The sequence below is a fragment of the Vespa crabro genome, chromosome 13 (genome assembly GCF_910589235.1).
Source record: "Vespa crabro chromosome 13, iyVesCrab1.2, whole genome shotgun sequence".
Taxonomy (NCBI): domain Eukaryota; kingdom Metazoa; phylum Arthropoda; class Insecta; order Hymenoptera; family Vespidae; genus Vespa; species Vespa crabro.
In genome coordinates this window covers 3,194,647-3,214,219 of record NC_060967.1, presented here as the reverse complement: position 1 = coordinate 3,214,219, position 19,573 = coordinate 3,194,647, and the positions used below count along the sequence as shown (strand labels likewise).

The following is a 19,573-nucleotide window of genomic DNA, read 5'->3' as shown; positions in this document are numbered from 1 at the left end:
AATTATGATAAAAATGTGATACTGTAGACCCAAAGATCAATCTCTCCTCTTCTTAAATGAATTCCTCTCTCTCTCTCTTTCTCTCTCTCTCTCTCTCTCTCTCTCTCTCTCTCTCTCTCTGTCTCTCGTCTTGCCTCAAACCCAATGCAAAAGATTAATTCTTTTTAATCCATTTTAAATTCTCTGCACAAATAATAAAGATTTCTTATGTTAGTTTCTATCTTTCCCTGAATTCATGTAAGATCTCTTTAAACGAGTGATAAAAAAATAATACTAGAAATCGAATATAAATATTTTATCCATATAGAAAGGTCATGCTAGGAGGTCATAGCGTAATCCCATTTCCTCAAGTCGAGCGAGAATAAAAGAGTGTCTTTGACGATACACAAGGGATCGGCAATATCGCGCGAGAAAAAATCTTAGAAAAGGTTTTATTACCTAGAGCAATGGTCGATTTGTTATCCAGCCGCGCGGATGCGTGTGTGCACCTTTACTTCCGGGTTAGGGTTCTACAGGGTGTTGCTCAACGACCTGTATCGGCACACCTTTTTTTCTCTTCGGCATTGAGCGACGGAACACGCTCGTTCTTTTTCTTCTTCGACAATCAAGAACTCGCTGCTAGTGTCCAAGTTGGGACCGCATAGTTCTATATAACAACAAACTTATGCGTTTCAAGAGAAACTACGAAAAAATACAAAAGGAAAAGACTCAAATATTTATTTAAGTAAAATATTATAAATAACAATGAGCAGAATAAATTTAAATATATAATAGGGTTATAATTTTTTAAGTATTTATTTTAAGTATTAAATATTATCAAAAAAAAAAAAAAATAAAAATAAAAAATATACTACATATTATATAATAGATATAATAAAAATATACTAAATATTATATAATTATATAAAATAAAAAATATACTGCATATTATATAAATAGTACTTTTTCGAAATTTCAATAATATCTTTTCTTATCTTATTCTAATTGTAGAAACATTATATAGTTAATTCGTAAACAAATGTGGTATAATTACTATGAAATTGTGGTTATCATCGAACACGAATGTTGCGAAAATTTCTCTAGGATTCGCGTTAAGTTAATTGGTGTTAAACTCGTAGCACCATTTGTAACTGGAACCACATTTCGCTATAGTTTCGACGCCAACATCAGCAGTTGTCTCTCGCACATACTCCTGACTTTAACGGTATACACAGTGTAAATGTTACCAAAGTACACGTTGCGTATCGGGTAGACGTCGTTATAATTTCGAGACAAGGATATTTTGCTAATGCTTATTCGCATATCGAAGTATTTCCACATACATACATACATAGCGATCAAAGATATATGTATATATATGTATATATATGTATATATATGTATATATATGCTTCTTTTAAATTTAATTAGTATCTTTTTAATGTCTTTCTTTTTTTCTTTTAGAAATCACTTGTGTATTCTCACTATACTTATTATGTATGTATTTATATATATATACGAAATGAACGCGAAAGAACGATCGTTTTCGTGATATATTTTATCTCTCTGTTCCCTGACGCTTTTCAAACCATGAACAAAATAACGTTTTGTGCTTCACATAAAATCGTATAACCGAGTGGATACTGCTTTTTCGCGTTACGTAATATCGCAATTCGCGTTACGTTGAATTCCGCACAAAGCGGCCAAATTAATTATCGAAACTTTTATTATGGACTACGCGTCTGGTCTCGTAAATAAATTCCACGCGGTACGACTAAATTCGTTTCATTGAAACTTTTATCATACGATAATGCGAGCATCGATCATTTCGGGGGGATAATAAAATGTTCAATTTGAAAGATCGAAGAAAACGAATGTACTTTTTTTTACGTAATTAAATCATTTTTTTTAAATTTCTTTTATCTGCTTTTAATTCCTTTTAAAATTGTGCAAATTCATGTGCAAGTTCATGTAAAAATTAGGTATCACGATAAAAAGAAAGGAAAAGAAACAATGTAGCGTCATTTTTAAAATATTAAAGTAATCTTTTTTTACTTTTCTATCTCTTTTCATTTCGTGTCGTCGAACACGTGCAAGTTCGTGTAAAAGTTAGGTAGTATGATGGAAAGTGAGAAAGAGAGAGAGAGAGAGAGAGAGAGAGAGAGAGAGAGAGAGAAAGAGAGAGACGACCCACCCTAAATTTGCGTGTCTCGACCGGTGCATGCCGCTCCCCTGAAAGTTTTAACCCTCCGAGGATAGCCCGTACTGACCTACCCCTACTACGTGATTTATGTACGAACGCCATGTAGACGTAGGGGCGACGAGACCCCTCTTCTCTTCTTAGCCCTTTCGAGACACCGAGCACACGAGCACTTATCCCAAAGAGAGGGCTTCAAAATTTCTCCCACGATTATACGTCGTCGCCATCGTCGTCGTCGTCGTCGTCGTTGTCGTCGTTGTCGTCCTCCTCTTCCTCCTCCTATTCCTCCTCCTCTTCGTCATCGTCATCGCGTGCTAACCCGAAAATTCTTATTTTGAAAAATATCATTTTCCCCTGGATATATCATTTACTTAGGAAATATTTATTAACATTCTAGTATGACTACCTTAATTACTTCCATCTGTTGTTCGTCTTTTCAAAAATTCATTAGAATTTCTAAACTTTTTCTTTGTTATTGGCTATCTTCAATTCCTACTATTTCCTATCGAAATTTAATCGTTAGTTTTGTATATATATATGTATATAAACGTATTCGATTTATTGTGATACAATAAATTTTTAAATTGTCGTTTTCGAGAGAAAAACAGAGAGAGAGAGAGAGAAAAAAGAAAAACGATGAAATCGTTTACTATCAGAATAAAATTCGGAAAATTTTGGACCAGAGAATTACAGAAACTAAAGAAGAAAAGAAGCGGATAAAGTTAAATCGAAATTTGTCGGCGAGCTCATTACCCGCGAACCGTTTAAGATCGCATCTTTGAAGTCGCGCGCGTTCTCGTAACGAAACTCGACCGGTGAGACAGAAAGGGCAGGATACATTTTCCAACCGTTTTACGCTAAGCCGCAATTAAATTTTCATCTGCCGAGTACCAGAAGTACCTGTTTATCGTGCTATAAGGTGGACGAAAAAAAAAAAAAAAAAACAAGTAAAATATTAACTTATGCATATCAATGATTAATCTATTGGATTATTAAAATATCTATGAATTATTGAACAACTATAAATTAAACTAATAATAAAAAGCAAAATAAAGAGATAGATGCATGTATGTATAAACGAGATTATAAAAAAAAATCCAAGAAGAAAATGCAGTTTCCACGAAGTTCGGTCGTTGGTAGGACTAATTTATACCCAATTTCTTTTCGCGGAAGGCACATTTGTGGTGGATGAACGATAACACTAAGGCAGTAGTAGTAACGCACACTAGTTTAAAAGGAATCTGTGGAAACACGATAACTTTCTTGGAAGAGGATCGATGCAATTTCTTTGTGTCATTTCAGGATACGAGAAGAGATTGTCATTGTCGAACAGGATATACTTTTTTCTTTTTCTTAGTAGAAAAAAGAAACGTATTTTTCAATTATTACAAGAAACGTTTAGAAAATCTCGAGATAGACGTATCGATCTCTTGTATTGGGTTTCCAAGTAAAATCCAGACTCGCATGGTAGCTTAAGAAGGACTTGTTGCTTTCTAAACACGAGGAATAGTTGCGGGGTTCAATGGACGTACTTGCAAATATCAAAGTCAACAATTTTACAACTCGATCGCATCTTTTCCTTATCGATCATAAATTTTGTGAAATGAATGAAAAATAAGAAAAAATCGATATAAAATCATTGTAGTTTTCCAAAGAATTCCATTGGTTTCTTTTAGAATATATACATAAAAGAAGAGATCGAAAGGACTTTATAGAATAAGACGGGAAAGATAAATGAAGGAGAAACTGACCGTACATCCTCTGCCCGACTTCCCCTCCCTCCCCCTGTTGCTAGAACCATGAACTCGTGAATTGTGATAGCGTTTAAGTATATTGATGTAAGTGTGCGGATATGATAGTATTGGTATCGGCCTCTCCTTGAGAAGAATTCATCCCTTAAGAAAATACAAGCAATAACCTCCGGATCCTCATTGGAAGTAGGAAGGTGTAAGAGAGAGAAAGAGGAAATGAAGAAGGGGAAGAGGGTGAGAGAGAGAAAGAGAGAGCAAGGAGAGGGATAGCTCGAAAGACGTTGCGTAGAGAAGGAGGCGTCCGAGGGGCGGCGTAGGAGAACTACGCCGTTAGAGGTGGAGGAAAAGGTGAAGGTGGAGAACTCGGAGGGGGTAGTGTGGGTTAAAGGTAGCGGGCCAGAGCCTCACTTTATTTTTATGCAGTTATTGATCTCCGTAGAAGCCGACACCCGGCGTACCCACTCACCTCTCCCTCCCCCTTAGCCACCCCCTTACCTCCTTCTCATCGCTGCTCACTCTCTCTCCCTCCCTCTCTTTCTCTCTCTCTCTCTCATTCCTCCTTCGTCTCACCTCCCACGCAGCCTTGCGCCTCCGAACACCCCCTCGTGCGGTGGTGCGGCGGCGGCGGCGGCGGGTAACTAGCTTATCAAAAAATGGGCGTTGCCGCGTCTCACTGTCTCCTTCTCTCTCTCTTTCTCCCTCTATTTTCCTCTCTCTTCAACCTACATCCCTTTCTCTTTCTCTCTCCCTCTCGCGCGCTCTCTCTCTCTCTCTCTCTCTCTCTCCCTCTTCCTCTTCCTCTTCCTCCCTCTCTCTTTCTCTCTCTTTCTGTTGCACACATATACACACAGAGAGCCGGTGCGCTACATCTCTCCGTCTGATGCATCTGTCTCTCTACACAGCGTCTTCCATTGTGGCCCGCACACCTGCCTCGTCGCGGGGTGGCCCTCATTGGCGAATCGACGCCGGTGGATAGACGAGGCTCGTCGAAGGGGCTGCTGGGCCGAGGCTGCGCTCCCGTCGTGTTACCTACGCGAGAGATGCTTCGGGGGTAGCTCGTCCGATGGTAGAAAAAAAGAGGGTGAGACAACGAAATAAGATATCGAAGAGTGAGGGAGTGAGAGAGAGAGAGATAAAGGTGGGGACGAGACGATGGTACTATCCCATCCTGCCCAGCCGAACCACCACCATCACTATCACTACCACCCCGCATCCCCATTTTCTTCCAGGGTGTGTCCCATGCTTCTTCGATTTAGGGTAGGTTCGGGGCCAACCGAACGTCCATATTTCTCCTTCCTCTTTCTTTCTTCTTCCTTCATATATTTACTTTCTTTCTTTCTTTTCTTTCTTTCTTTCTTTCTTTCTTTCTTTCTTTCTTTCTTTCTTTCTTTCTTTCTTTCTTTCTCTCTCTCTCTCTCTCTCTCTCTCTCTCTCTCTCTCTCTCTTACTTTCGGCAAGCTCTTAAGTTTTCCTTCCTTTTCTTTCTTTCTCGACTATATATCTTCATCTCTTTTCTTCCTTCTTCGTCTCCCTCGGCACGAACAACCTCGACAACCAACCCCTCACTCTCTTCACCCCTTTACCACCCTTATATTCCTCGCCCTCTCCTGGCCACGCGGGACTACGCAACTGTATGCGTGCGTAGCTGCGTGTACATGTGTGTATATCTATACGTGAGAGAACCGATCGATGCTATATACCCCTCTCCTCTCTCTCATCCTTCTCCACCTCTATCTCCAATCCACCCCCTCTTGGTCCTTAATTACGCGCGATAGGGACGCTACGTTCTTTTCTTTTCTTTCTTATCGTTTCAACGCGACGCCCTCTACTAAATAACAATAAAAAATAACTTTTCAAACATCCAAATTCCAAACTTTTCTCTTAACCTTTCTGCTATTCATAAATCAGATCGATATTTAAATTCTCGAATGGGTTATTATAAAATTGTAACAAGAATCAGCAATGGCCCGATCAAAAAGTTTCCGATTAAATTAATTGCATTTGCTTTTTCCAATAATTTTCAATAATCGTGAGGCATTATTATATATTTTTTCCCCTTTTCCTTTTTTTTCTCTCTCGTTCCACGTCGCAATAGATTTCGGAATTTGTATGATGAGAAATATGGATAATCCATTTCGCTAATTATAACAATTAAACGCATTATTACAGATAATAAAGCCGATATTGTTATATTCGATCGATAGCACACATATTACCCCATTCGATAGTTTAAACTTTCTTCTAATCATTCGTCGCGAAGAAAATAGGATTTAAGATTAGATTCTAAATTTATACATCTTTTTTCACATTCAGACTTGTATTGTATATTTTGAATATATCGATTAAATTTTAATAATGAAATTTGATTCGATGAGAAAATAGAAAAAGTTACTCGTCGTCTCGAGAGAAAAAGGGTGATGGGAGAGAGCAGGAGAAATCGTAGATGGTCGAAAATGGGTCGGTGTCGTACTGGCTGCATAGCAACAGGCATCTGTTGCAATAGAAGACGCGATAGATGCGGTAACATCGACGACTTATATATCCGGGCTCACTACGGCAGAAGCTTCGTGTATGTGTGTACTTACGTTTACTTATGTCTACTTATGTGTATGTATAAATATGTATGTGTGTGTGTGTATGTGTTATGTTCCTAGCAGCATTCACTAGCGAGACAATAAAGTGAAAAGACCAAAGTTAAACCTTTCCATTGTTTCTTTGCTTATAAACTTTTTTCAAAATCATTTATAAATGAATTATTTAAATATATTTATATAATGTTATCATATATACATATATATATATATATATATATATATATATATATATATTAATTATGATAAATAAAAATAAAAAAATGTAAATATTTAATTCTACCATAAAGTTGATAGAGATTTCGTTAAAATTTTAGTTTTATATATTTTGATATTTGCCTTTATATATTATCACAATCAGAGACATTTTTTGTAGTATATAAAGAAACGGAAATTAGGATGATATGATCCATAGATAGATAAAGAATTAATATTTGATTAAAAGAAAAAAATTAACGTGTTGCTTGACAGAACATATGTACATTAGCATTATGCACACGTACACACGCGTATGTATGTACTAGCGCGATATACCGCAGCGTTATCATAACCTAGTGACGCCAAATATTGATTTTGACACGTGCACGTGACGAGAGACTGAACGCTCGTCTATATATATATATATATATATATATATATATATATATATATATATATATATATATATATATGTATATATATATGTATATATATATATATATATGTATATATATGTATATATATATACATATAGATACACACATACACAATACATATATATAGTTTGCGAATCGCTCCGATGCATGTTGGATTCACTCACACGCGCACAAGCCTATTGCTCAGCCCGTCGAATTTGAATTAGAAAACACGAATCGAAAGTTCAAACTTTTTCGAATTAAATTTCGCGCCAGAACAAACGTGTCACGTGTATAGGAAATTTAAAAAAACCCGCCATTGTCAATAGCTTATCTGTATAAATTTAAATAAAATGATTTTATTTATTATGAAATAAATTGATAAAAAGAAATGTTATCAATTTATATTAGATATGAATTAAGTGAATTCGTATAAATAATAATTTATAAATCAAATGAAAATATAAATTTTTCGAGATATTAGAAGTTCGAAAAAAAAGGAAAAAAGAAAATTTGATTAGAAGATGATTAGGGTTTACCTATCCGATATGATGTTTTCGCCATCGGTTAGTACGAGTGCACGAAGCGTTGTGTAAAAGGAGGTCATGGTACAACCAAATAATAATAATAATATCGGACCTATAAGACCATCGTCCCCATCGCGAAGAACAGCTTGAAATTCCGCCATGATATGTTATTGCATACTAGGGACATCTCATGTGGGATATATGTACTCCTACGTTTTTATCATTGTAGTTTTCTGCATTCAATCTTATCGATATTCACATATGTATTAAATACATAACATTTCTATTATATATATAAGAAATTATGTTACCTGAACTATTTTCTTAATAAAATATAGCTGAGAAATGTTCTTAATAATTTCTTTGTAGAATAATTTTAACTTATCACATGATAAAACATGAAATCAAAGAAATAAATTTCAATATTATTTGCAAGAATTTTATACGATAAAATGCATTTTGATAGAATGCAAACGCATTTGACAAAACGCAATTAATTGATTTGAGATATAACTGTTACGAATAGAATTATATTATATTACTACGTTAATTTGAGTTAATTATGATAAAAACTCACTTAAGCAAGAAAATAATTCTGAACAATTATGTAATCCTAACTTTTGATTTTGAAAATTCAAATAAATCGTTCAATCGATTTCGATAATAGTTCATAGAATATATTGCACAGATGGCATTGCGGTATACTATCTCCAATCAGAGTCGTATTAACGGCTACCTTTAGATATGTCGTGAACTGTCACATTGATGATCGTGTGTAAATATGAAAACTTCGTTAATAAAATGGCTGTTGGGAATTTACGATTACCGGCAATCACGGTGAAGTGTAGATATACAGTACGATTATTCATTACATTTTTTGTAAGGTATAATGACTTGTCTTATTTAATCAATGCATATAAAAAATAAAAAAATTATGATTCTTGAGAAAGTGTTAAACAAAAAAAAATACAAATCGATCAAAATACGTTTGGGAACGTTAAAAATTGTTACACTTACTTTTGTTATAAATTATAATTTTGAGTTTATGTTAATCACAGGTAATAGAAATCAAATCTAACGTTTGTAAATGCAAATGTTTATTAAATATCTTCTTCTAATTTTTTAATCATGTTATTTCGTATATCCAATAGAAAAAATTGTAATCATCTAACCTATCTTTCTTAAAAAAATAAAATGTATTTTAATTCCTATTTGTTTTTCAGAAAGAACTCAAGAAACAGCAGTCCAAATTATTACTTCAATAATTGTTATAATTATTCCTCTGATATCATTTAAAAACATTTAACAAGGATTACAAAAATTTAAATCTGTGTTAATTTGTGTTTAATATGGCTTATACTTCACTGCCAAAACTTGTCAACTTAAATAAATTACAGACAAATAATGTTGAGAAGACTTTGTCGGAAGTAAGTATAAAATTTAATATGTAAGAGTGACAATATATCGTGTAAGAATAACAAAATTTTGTGATGAATTAATGAATAAATTAATTATAATCAATGTATGATTTAATCCATGTGATCAAATATTATTATAACAATATTTATAATTTGCAGATATTACAGTCAGATCCGGTAAAACGTCTTCTCAATCAGCCTAATATTATTATTAAGACTATTCCACTAAATACTCAACCAAAATCAAATTTTACATCAAATATTACAAACACAAATATTGTAAATATTTCCACAAGTACTTTTGGAGGTAAAAATAATGGTATCAATACAGATTTAAATAGAATAAAACAGCCAGATGTTACTGTATTTTCTACTAAATCAAATAAAGAAGAAAATACGGATGATGAAAATCTTTTACCTTCAAAAACTGAAGGGAAGTCCGAAATTGCATTACTCCCTATTGAAAGAAAAAAGAAGAATTGTGGACATTATGGACCTTGTGAAAACATTACTTGCGATGTCACCGTTGAACAGTGTATAGACAATGATGGAATATCTCTTATGTTAGCTGTTAATATAGAAGAAAATGAAATAAATGCACCTGTATGGAAACATTGTAAAAACAGTTCCTGTGATGCATTGAGCATCGACCATGATCGTTGTCGTAGAGCAATTATAAGGCTAAACAGATTCAATAAGTCTAAGATTTGTGACATTTGTGGTATCACATTGAAAACACGAAAATCTCGAATACACCATAAAAACTGCAAAAGACAGAATGAATATAGACATAATAAAACAGATAGTGCGCAACTTTTAAAAGAAAGAATGCGTGAAAGAGAATTGCAAATGCTAGAGGATGCAAAAACGAAAAAGCAAGATTACATGGATCCAATAACAGGATATAATCGTGCTATGGACGTTTTAAGAAAAAATGAAGAATTAATTATTATTCCAAAAACACAATCTTCTCAGCAATCTGGCATTACTATAACTTCCTCGTCTAATCAAATTAATCAGCAAACAAATACTATCAGTAACATCTCTACAAAATATATGCCAAATATACCTCTAGTATTTCCACAACAAAGTGTAGTTCTAAGTAAAAATGCGGGTTCTAATGAAAATAATATTACACAAACTAAGTTAACTCATACACTAAACAGCAAACTTGTAACCACTTCAACTACTACAATCCCAAGCCAGTTTATCAAATTTACTAACTCACCTCAAACCAGTTTACAGTCTATATCATTGAATGATTGGTTATTATCACAATCTCATGTTGTTACAACTTCATCGTTTCATTCTAAACCATTTTTAACACCCATTCGTGTTGTACCAATAACTAATTTAATAACACAACCATCATTATTACATAGAACACAAGGCATTCCAAAATTTTGTATTATGGCAGATAATTCAGTACCAGCTTTAACTATACCAGATATAAAACCCGTTATATCGCCAAAACCTATAGATAAGCCAAATACCAATCCTGATGAAAGTCCTAAACAAGAATCACAAAAGCGTAAAAAGTCAGGAGTAAAGAAAAACTTACGAAAAAAAAACAGAAAAAAAGATTTGAAATGTAATTATTGCAACAAACACTTCAGCACAGATTGGTATTTTAAAATTCATGTTGCTATGCATAGTGGTGAAAAACCTTTCACATGTAGATTATGTCAAGAGTCTTTTAGTAATAGATATGATCTAAAAAAGCATCTAACAAATGATCATAAAAATGAAAACATTAGTTGCAATGATTGTGATTTCACTTGTACTTCATATTCGTCACTTGATAAACATATGAAAACACATTCTGCAATGGTACAATCACACCAATGTTCTGATTGTAATAGTATGTTTACAACTATCGATGATCTTAATTCTCATAAACAGGAATGTGATGGCCAAATAGACACAGATATTGAAACTGCAGAAACGGAATCAGAAAGTAAGGAAATTAAAAAAATAGAAAAAAAAGATCATGACAATCCGAACAACGTTTCTAGCGAAACTGAAGAAACATGTATTAATGGTACAGAAAAAAAAATATTTAACTCCGATAAAAAAAGTATGAAACAAGAAAAGCAAAACAAAGTTTCATTAGGAGAAACTAATGGTGTTAAAGTAAATGGCGTTTGTCTTCATTCATAATATGAAATTCATAATTCATAAATGAAAATTAAAATAAATTTGATGAGAACTAAGCCCTCAATGTCACAATGTTTGAATGTTAATCATAACATTGATGAAATATATCTCTATAAATTTACACATGCGCAGACATAATGAAAAGATGAAGTTAAATTTCCAAATCATTCCATAGAAAAACTTTTATAAAGGCTACGTTAAACTTGATGCTTTTTCCTGCAATGATAGAGAAATAAATGAATAATGTAAATGTATAAATATAATATTACATATTATTGCTAAATAGTTACTTATTTCAAGTAGGATTCTGCTGCAAAGAGAGTAAAACATTAAAAATTAGTATTTCTTCTAAATAAATCACATATTTTTTCAGCATGAGGCACATTTACTAATGGAAGAAATTCTAATTTTCTTCATTATTCTTATAGTTAATCAGCTTTGCAGCAGTGGCTCGTGCGATATTTTTATTATGAAATTAGAGAAGTGCAACTTTCTAAATTTTCCTAAAGAGACATAATCGTAAACGTATTTTTTGTAATTTTAAGTAGCCTTTAATATATTACGGATTAGTCGAGTATTATTTATGAAATAAGGACTATAATTAGATATAGATCGTATAAATTGTGTGATCTGTGATAGATGGCCGCCTTCGCTAACATTATTTACCATATATTTCATTTGTATAAATCGTAATTTAAAGATAGTATCTCTTTTATTATTTCGATTTATAGATTTATTATCACGCAACTGATGACACAGTCTTATTTTAAAATGTTATAAGAACAATATAAGACAACATTTTATGAAAAACTTGAGCACATCTCATTGACCAATGTATAAATATTACTGTCATCATATGTCTGAGCATAAAACGTAATTAGATATACATATCACTTAACGCACAGATAAATATATTAATCTGAAAGATGTTCTTTTAGTTTTTTTTCTTCGTTATTCTCTTTTGTAATATTGCAATTGATGTTTAACTAGCTCTAGTAATGTTAATATGATTTAAAAAAATGTAAATATTTCGGTGCTATTATAAACTATGATTTTAATTTGATATTAAATTTAATATCTTACAAATATTAAATGTTTCAAATAAGTAAATATTGTTATATGGATCTCTATGTAATTTACGTTACTTCTTGCCAGTCTCTATAGATGTATTTTGTTGTATTATAGGAACAACATCTGTATATCTGCATACACACACACACACACACACACACACACACACACACATATATATATATATATTTAAATTGTAAAAGATGGCACATATAATATTTTTTTATGTCAAACGTGTAATATATATACATGGATACAGAAGTGTGCTCATCTTTCATATATGCACTTATATAATCACTTATTCTTGAATAAGTCTATACATGACAAAAGTAGTGACATTATAACAAATATAAGCATATTAACTTATGATATATAAAAAAATCTACAGTGAAAATCTATAATTTATTAATGTATAGAAGTATATACATGCAATTTCGGCTTATGTCATTTCTATGTGTAATATAATTTTTTAATATCTCGATACATATGAACATATGATGTAACGAAAGACTAGAGAATTTTGTTAGTAAATATCTTAATGATATGTTATTGTCAAACCTAGCAAAGATTTATGGATAAAATTCTTATTCTATTGTAATTACTAAAAGTGCATAAAAGTTTATGCATTTAGTATGTTTTATCAGACTTAAAACACAAACAAAATATTTTTAAATTTAAAGATCTGATAAAATATTATGTGCCTTTTAAATCATAAATGTTCCTAACAAATATAGTCTGTTTTAAATGAATACAAGAAGTACATAATATTTTCCATATAATTATGACTACAATATGCCCACTGTTTTTACTTCTTTGCAAAAGTATTATCCTAATCATATTAAATAAAATTATTTGCATTCTTAATATTTTATTCTAAATGGATGAATCAATATAATTAAGTATCGCATACAAATGAATTTTATTTCATGTATAGATTGTCAAAAAATTTTTCTACAATAATATATTGTCGAGGCATCTGTCAAAATTCCTTTTAAAGGTAAACAAATTTAAATCCATAGATATAAGTATTACATCTTACCATCTATACTCTTACATTTTATAAATTCTGTATCTTGTTCTAAATAATATTGTTATGTTGTAGATTTTCTGTATTATTTCATAGATGAGAAAAATTTAAAAAATATTCTTATCATCGAAAACAGACTTTTACTCATTGTGCATTCAAAATAGATGATCACAACTTTTACATTGTCTTATACATTACTTGGATATATTATAAGAGGTACTGTATATTTAATATTTCATTATTACATATTGGTTCGCATTAAAGAACACACAACTAACTGGTCACCTCATTTTGCAGACTGTCAAAAACGTTCTTATAGCATGAGGCAATATCAAAGAGTACAAGAATGGATACAGAGAGTTCTACAGAAATTAATTGAAGACTGAAATGTCTACTATAAAAGTTAATCACATGTGTGTTTGTTGTTTTGAATTTTTAACAAAATTACTAATAAAAATTGCATTATCTTCAGGGTATGTTAATATTTATATTATGGTAAAACAAATGGAATATTCAAATAATACAGATCAGTACTATAGATCTTTTAAATGAAAGTAAAGTAATCGATGAGAGAAATGAATCTAGCGAATGTATATAAAAAGAAAACTGTTTACTTACTAAAATACAACAGAAGACTGATTCCAATAACACTCAAAGTCGTCTACGGATCGCGCATTTGTTTTTGTTTTATTCACTGTCCTCCAGTGACTGCAAGTCTAACGAAATTTTTTATTAAAATTACTTTACATTCAAGGTACGTTAATAGTTATATAATGTTTAAACAAAGATCAAATATTGTATTTAAATATGACAAAACTAAATACATACTATAAATTATTTAATACTTATGCAACAAAAATATTTGAATGTAACAAGTTTTATTATTACTGTTTCATTAATGTTTGCAATGTTATTTTTTGCAATATAATTGTAGGCAATGTCATTCTATATTTTATTTAAATTTGAAGCTGATATTATAAAAACAGGTACTTTTTATTTAATAATGTTGTAAATTGATTTAAATCGAAGAACAATACAGTTAATTTGTCATTTCATGTAATAGATTGTCAGAAAGTATCTATAGAAAGGCAGTCTTCAAGTTTAAAAAATTGAAATGCATATGAAATGGTATTACACTTTACTATCAATATTTCATAATATTACGAATTATAGATCTTGTTCTTGTATATAATATTTTTATGTCGTAGATCTCTGTGATTTTATAGATGAGACATTGTAAATATAATGTTACCATTCAGTGCAAATAGTGCAGATAGATCATGGCAGTTCTTATAATTTATTATATTTGAAAAAATCAACATTTTGCAAAATTAAGATTGTATCTGTAATGAAGATGGTAATTGAAATTTTTTATTATAAATATCTATAATTATAAATCACAAGACAGTAAAAATGAATAATTGTGCATGCAAATTCTATTATTCATCACTCTATCTTTTGTGTTTATTAGTAATATTTCAATTACTGTAGTTTTTCAAGAAAATATTAATTTTTGTAAACTATGATATCAAGTAATAATAACATTTAATGTTTCAGGTACTTAATGTGCTATGCTCATTACAGTTTCTTTTTTAAATGTTGTGTAAATATTCTATATGTTAAAACAATTGTTTGACATAGAAGGAATTTGACATCTCATCTTTAATAGATTTCTCATCATTGCATCAAATAGAAGGAGCTGTTGTTAAATGATCTATATAATAGATTTAATTATTTTAATTAAAATGCTCTACTAAATTCTTTATTTCTGTAATTAATAATTGTGAAATCTTTTGAATTAGAAGCACTTGTTAAGAGTATTATTTATTTAATTTTCAAAAGCAAATTGTTAATATTTAGATATTGAAAATATTCTATAGAATCTGTAGATAGAAATAATATTTTAAATGTTCATGGAAAGTTGTTTGTAATTGAAAATTTTATAATTATTGTCGAAGTTTCATTAATATTGGTTTAACGATTAATAATAATTATTTATGAAGATTTCAGGAAGAAGTATTATAAATTATAGTATGTAGAACATTCTAAGGACTCTTTCGATTGATATGATGTTATAAAAGTTCATGAAATATTCCTAATAATTAATTATTTTATAAATAATATCCGTGACGTATTAACCTAAACATCACTGATTAAAAATGCAATTTATTTATCATCCAGGAATAAATTATAAATATTTAGATGTTCAAAATGTTTTACAGACTTTCAAGGATAATATAAGACCGTAAAAGTTAATAAAGAATTATAAGTAACTGAGAAATAAATTATTAAAGTTTACTGTATATATATATATATCAATGTTCAGTACATCTATATATGTGAGTGGCTGTAATTGACTACCATATTGTTGCAAAAATGTTCGATTTGTAATAGGAACGTAGAATAGTAAAGAAGGTTACTTAATAAAAGGCGCGAAAATGTAGTTCAGATTGAGATGGTAGATGGTGCCAGGGGTATTAAAAAATCTATTATTAAGACTTCTAGTACTCATTGCTCCGCTAGATGGCACAAGTAGTATTGAAAAGTCCATCTTTAATAATTTAGTTCTTGTTTCCTTGCTAGATGGCGACAGGGATATTAAAACCATTTTTACTAATGATATGATTATAATAAAAAATACATTAAAAAATAAATTGTTAATTATATTATTAGACACTTATAATTATAATTATAATTATATTTTACACATTTCTATATATTCTATATTAAATTATATATTTATATTGTATTATATGATATTATATTAAAGTTCAATTGATATGATAAAGCGAATTTCTTATCGAATACATGTATCGAATACAATGTATTTTTTATATATTATTCAATAAAAATGAAAATAAAATGTTTAACATAAATCTTTTTCATTCTTTTCTTCCTGAAAATATCTTTAGACATTTTAGAACAAAATATCTCTGGCGCCATCTAGTATGGGAACAAGTACTAAATTATCAGAGATGGAATTTTCAATACCACTTGTGCCATCTAGCGGAGCAGCAAGTACTAAAAGTCTTAATAATAGACTCTTTTAATATCCCTAGTACCATCTAGCGTCACAATCTTAACTATATTTTCGCGCCTTTTATTGAGTAACCTCCTCTACTTTTCTATGTTCCTATTACAAATCGAACATTTTTGCGACAATATGGTAGTCGATTATAGCCACTTACATATATAGATATACCGAATACATAAATATATACGATAAACTTTAATAATTTATTTCTCAATTATTAAGTATTTATTATTAACTTTTACAGTTTCTTATTATTCCTTAGAGTCTATAGAATATTTTAAATATTTAAATGTTTATAATATATTTCTGGAAGTTATATAAATTATATTTTTAATCAGTCATACATATTTAAGTTAATACGCCATAACTCTTGGCAAAGATAAATTAGTATTATGAACATTTTCATGAACTTTTATTATATCAATCAAGAAAACCTTTAGAATCTTCTACATACTACTATTTTGAAGATTTCTTCTTCGAAAAATAATAACTATTAATCATTTAAACTTATCAATGTTAATGATACTTTGACAATAATTATAAAATCTTGCATTGTAAAGAGATTTTCATGAACTTTTAAACTATTATTTGGAATATCTAAATGTTAACAATTTGTTTATCAATAATCAAATAAATAATATTCTTAATAAGTGCTTGTAATCCATAAAGAAGTTTAACAATTAATTAAATATAAAGTACCTGTTTTTACAAATAATGTATGAGAAAATGTACGTTGATTAAAATTTTCTATTTTTAGCTATAAGTATATCTTTTCAATATCTTATCATTTATCTTGTTTCGAATACGATATGGTTGTATAAATGATAAAAGAAAAAAAAAAAAAAATAGAGAAAGAAATATTGAAGCCAAATGGAAAGTGGATAAAATACTTTATGATAAGGAAGAAGCGTGCTCTTTAAAGATAAGAAAACAAGTTGTTACCGCTCCAGACTCATTGGCACCGGTAATCGTCCCATATGAATGTGAAACAAATCATTTGTTTCATCATATCGTTAACATTATAGATTTCTACAATTATTCGACAATTTCATAATTGACAAATTATAAATAAAAAAATAATGTAAAATTTTCACTATGTCATCTTGTTTACTCGACATACTTCGCAAACTCATGTTACGTCTTATTTCATGAATGCTTTAGTAAAATTGTTACACATATGTATATATGTATTACTTCAATTGTGCGACCCGAGTGAACCTCTTTTAATCGTCATAAATTTTCCATTGACACGTGAACGGAACTTTCTCAAGCATTATCTCTGAAGGTGGATTACGTCTTTTATCAACGTGCACAAGATGTTCACGAGATGGGAGAGGGTAAAAAGAAAATATATATAGATAACATAAGTACTTACTTTCTACAAACTCAATACGAGAGATAAAGAAATAATTGTTTTTGTGCGATGCAACAGAACAACTAATATCGCAATCGAATATAAGTAAATACAAAATATACAAATTTTTATAATTGTCGGTCGCATAAAAAACGATAAAATTTCTGGAAAAATGACGAAAGTTTCGAGTTTGATCCGGCTTTTGTTCGAGAGAAATTCTAACGATTTATCTATATCTTTCACGTGATGAAGGATGATGAGACGCGAGGGAATGGAGAAAAAAATATTAATATGTCTTTATCCCAGCACCAATCGGTGAGAGATTTTCCAAGTAATACGAACGAATCGTACGTCGTGAATGACGCTATCTCGATGACGCGTGACACTCGATTTATCGTATAAATTATCCGGAGTGAGCGCTCTTTCATCAGTCTATCACACTTCTAAGCGAAGAACCACGAATGAGGTAGAGACAAGGAAACAAAAGATCGAAGCCTTGTTCTGGCATTGGAAATATAACTGGAAGAACAGTTATATTCATACTATCTAGTCATTGAAATCAGTATAAGCCAATACTATAAAGGTACGTTTCTTCTTTATTTTTTTTCTTAAATATATGTATATATATTTGATCGTTTGGATTTGGAATAATTGTTAAGAAGTGCAGTGATACACTGCTTACGTCTGAACGAGTATCTATCTATTTGCATATGTGTGAATTTTAAAATATATTTCTTCGGAGTATTTGACGACTTATATTTTGTCCTTTTAAAGAAAAAGGACAAAAAAAATTCTGAGAATAAAAAGAACATAATGTTACGTTTTTCGTTACAGATGTTGATTGGTGGTTCAGTTAGTTACGTAGCCGGAAAGCAGGCAGTCCGTACGGTTTATTGGAGAACCGCAAATAATGGTCGTCTTTTAAAAACTGCCAAAACCTGTATGTTCCAAGGACCACCGAAACCAGCACCATCCTCAACTTCTGCAGCTGTTCCTGACCGTTCTCGTATGGATCTGATCCCACGAGTTATCTTAAACTCGCAAAACTAAATTAATTGACTCGCATCAAGCATGCACGTCTATTCAACAAGCATCATCGATATGATGCAACTTGTACATAATTAATATTTAATTAAGTCTAAACGTTATTATACCTACATATTTTATGAATATCGTAGCATGACAATCGAATAAACAAATTATTTATTAACAATTCAAGTTTTTATCCATTCACAATGAATCTCTTTTTTAAAGTCCATTACTTTTTTTTCATTCATTTCGATATTTTATCTTTCTTGAAAATATGAAAGATGATGTTAACACAGTCCATTAAATCAGGATGTCAAGGACGAACATGCAGCGCTTTCGTTTCTCTCTGACGCATCGAGGCGTCATGCATACGCTGTTCATACGTCGTTCACGCATACACCAGATGATAATCAAACAGACTTTAAATTAAAATAAAAAAAATAAAAATAAAAAACTACTTTACGAAATTTTTCAAAAGTCCTACGATTATTATTATTATTATTATTATTTCATCGAAGATCAACTATCTACAACGTCAGATCATTTTCAAATCAATTTGTTCTTTCGTAATATCCAAAACTCATGTATACAAATAACTCTTAAATACAAAACTTCATACAGCAATATTATTCCTTTTTTGTAGATATTGCACGATGGGATTATTAAATCGATTGATTTAAAATTTGATAATTTGATATGAAAAATAACGAATGATCTAATTTTAATTATTACAAGTAATTTAATCGTTTTAAAATCTCTACGCTTTGAGATCGATCGATCGAAAGGTGATCGGTTAACAACCGAAGCTCTTTTCAACGAGT

At 30.6% G+C, this 19,573-nt stretch overlaps 1 protein-coding gene across 8 annotated transcripts; it reads left to right on the top strand.

The window, feature by feature from the left end:
* The first annotated feature begins 8,391 nt into the window (after positions 1 to 8,391).
* Positions 8,392 to 15,616, top strand: LOC124428658. Of its 8 annotated transcripts, none has more exons than XM_046972963.1 (8): positions 8,397 to 8,546; positions 8,886 to 9,089; positions 9,240 to 13,305; positions 13,411 to 13,551; positions 13,633 to 14,089; positions 14,270 to 14,321; positions 14,399 to 14,692; positions 14,893 to 15,616. In XM_046972963.1, the coding sequence occupies exons 2-3, from the start codon at positions 9,012 to 9,014 to the stop codon at positions 11,238 to 11,240; spliced, it is 2,079 nt and encodes a 692-aa protein (XP_046828919.1). In that variant the 5' UTR covers positions 8,397 to 8,546; positions 8,886 to 9,011; the 3' UTR covers positions 11,241 to 13,305; positions 13,411 to 13,551; positions 13,633 to 14,089; positions 14,270 to 14,321; positions 14,399 to 14,692; positions 14,893 to 15,616. The 8 variants fall into 8 exon arrangements, with proteins under 8 accessions (XP_046828915.1, XP_046828919.1, XP_046828916.1 ...); XM_046972960.1 differs by having other exon boundaries at positions 13,633 to 14,321; positions 14,399 to 14,463; positions 14,544 to 14,692; XM_046972962.1 differs by having other exon boundaries at positions 13,633 to 13,737; positions 13,808 to 14,692.
* The last annotated feature ends 3,957 nt before the right edge of the window (positions 15,617 to 19,573 follow it).

What these genes read in the sequence shown, in the direction of transcription:
- LOC124428658 (XM_046972959.1), top strand. Translation starts at nt 9,012, where the DNA reads ATGGCTTATACTTCACTGCCAAAACTTGTCAACTTAAATAAATTACAG. An exon ending in TTGAGAAGACTTTGTCGGAA is followed by an intron (nt 9,090 to 9,239) that starts GTAAGTATAAAA and finishes TATAATTTGCAG; the next exon opens with ATATTACAGTCAGATCCGGT.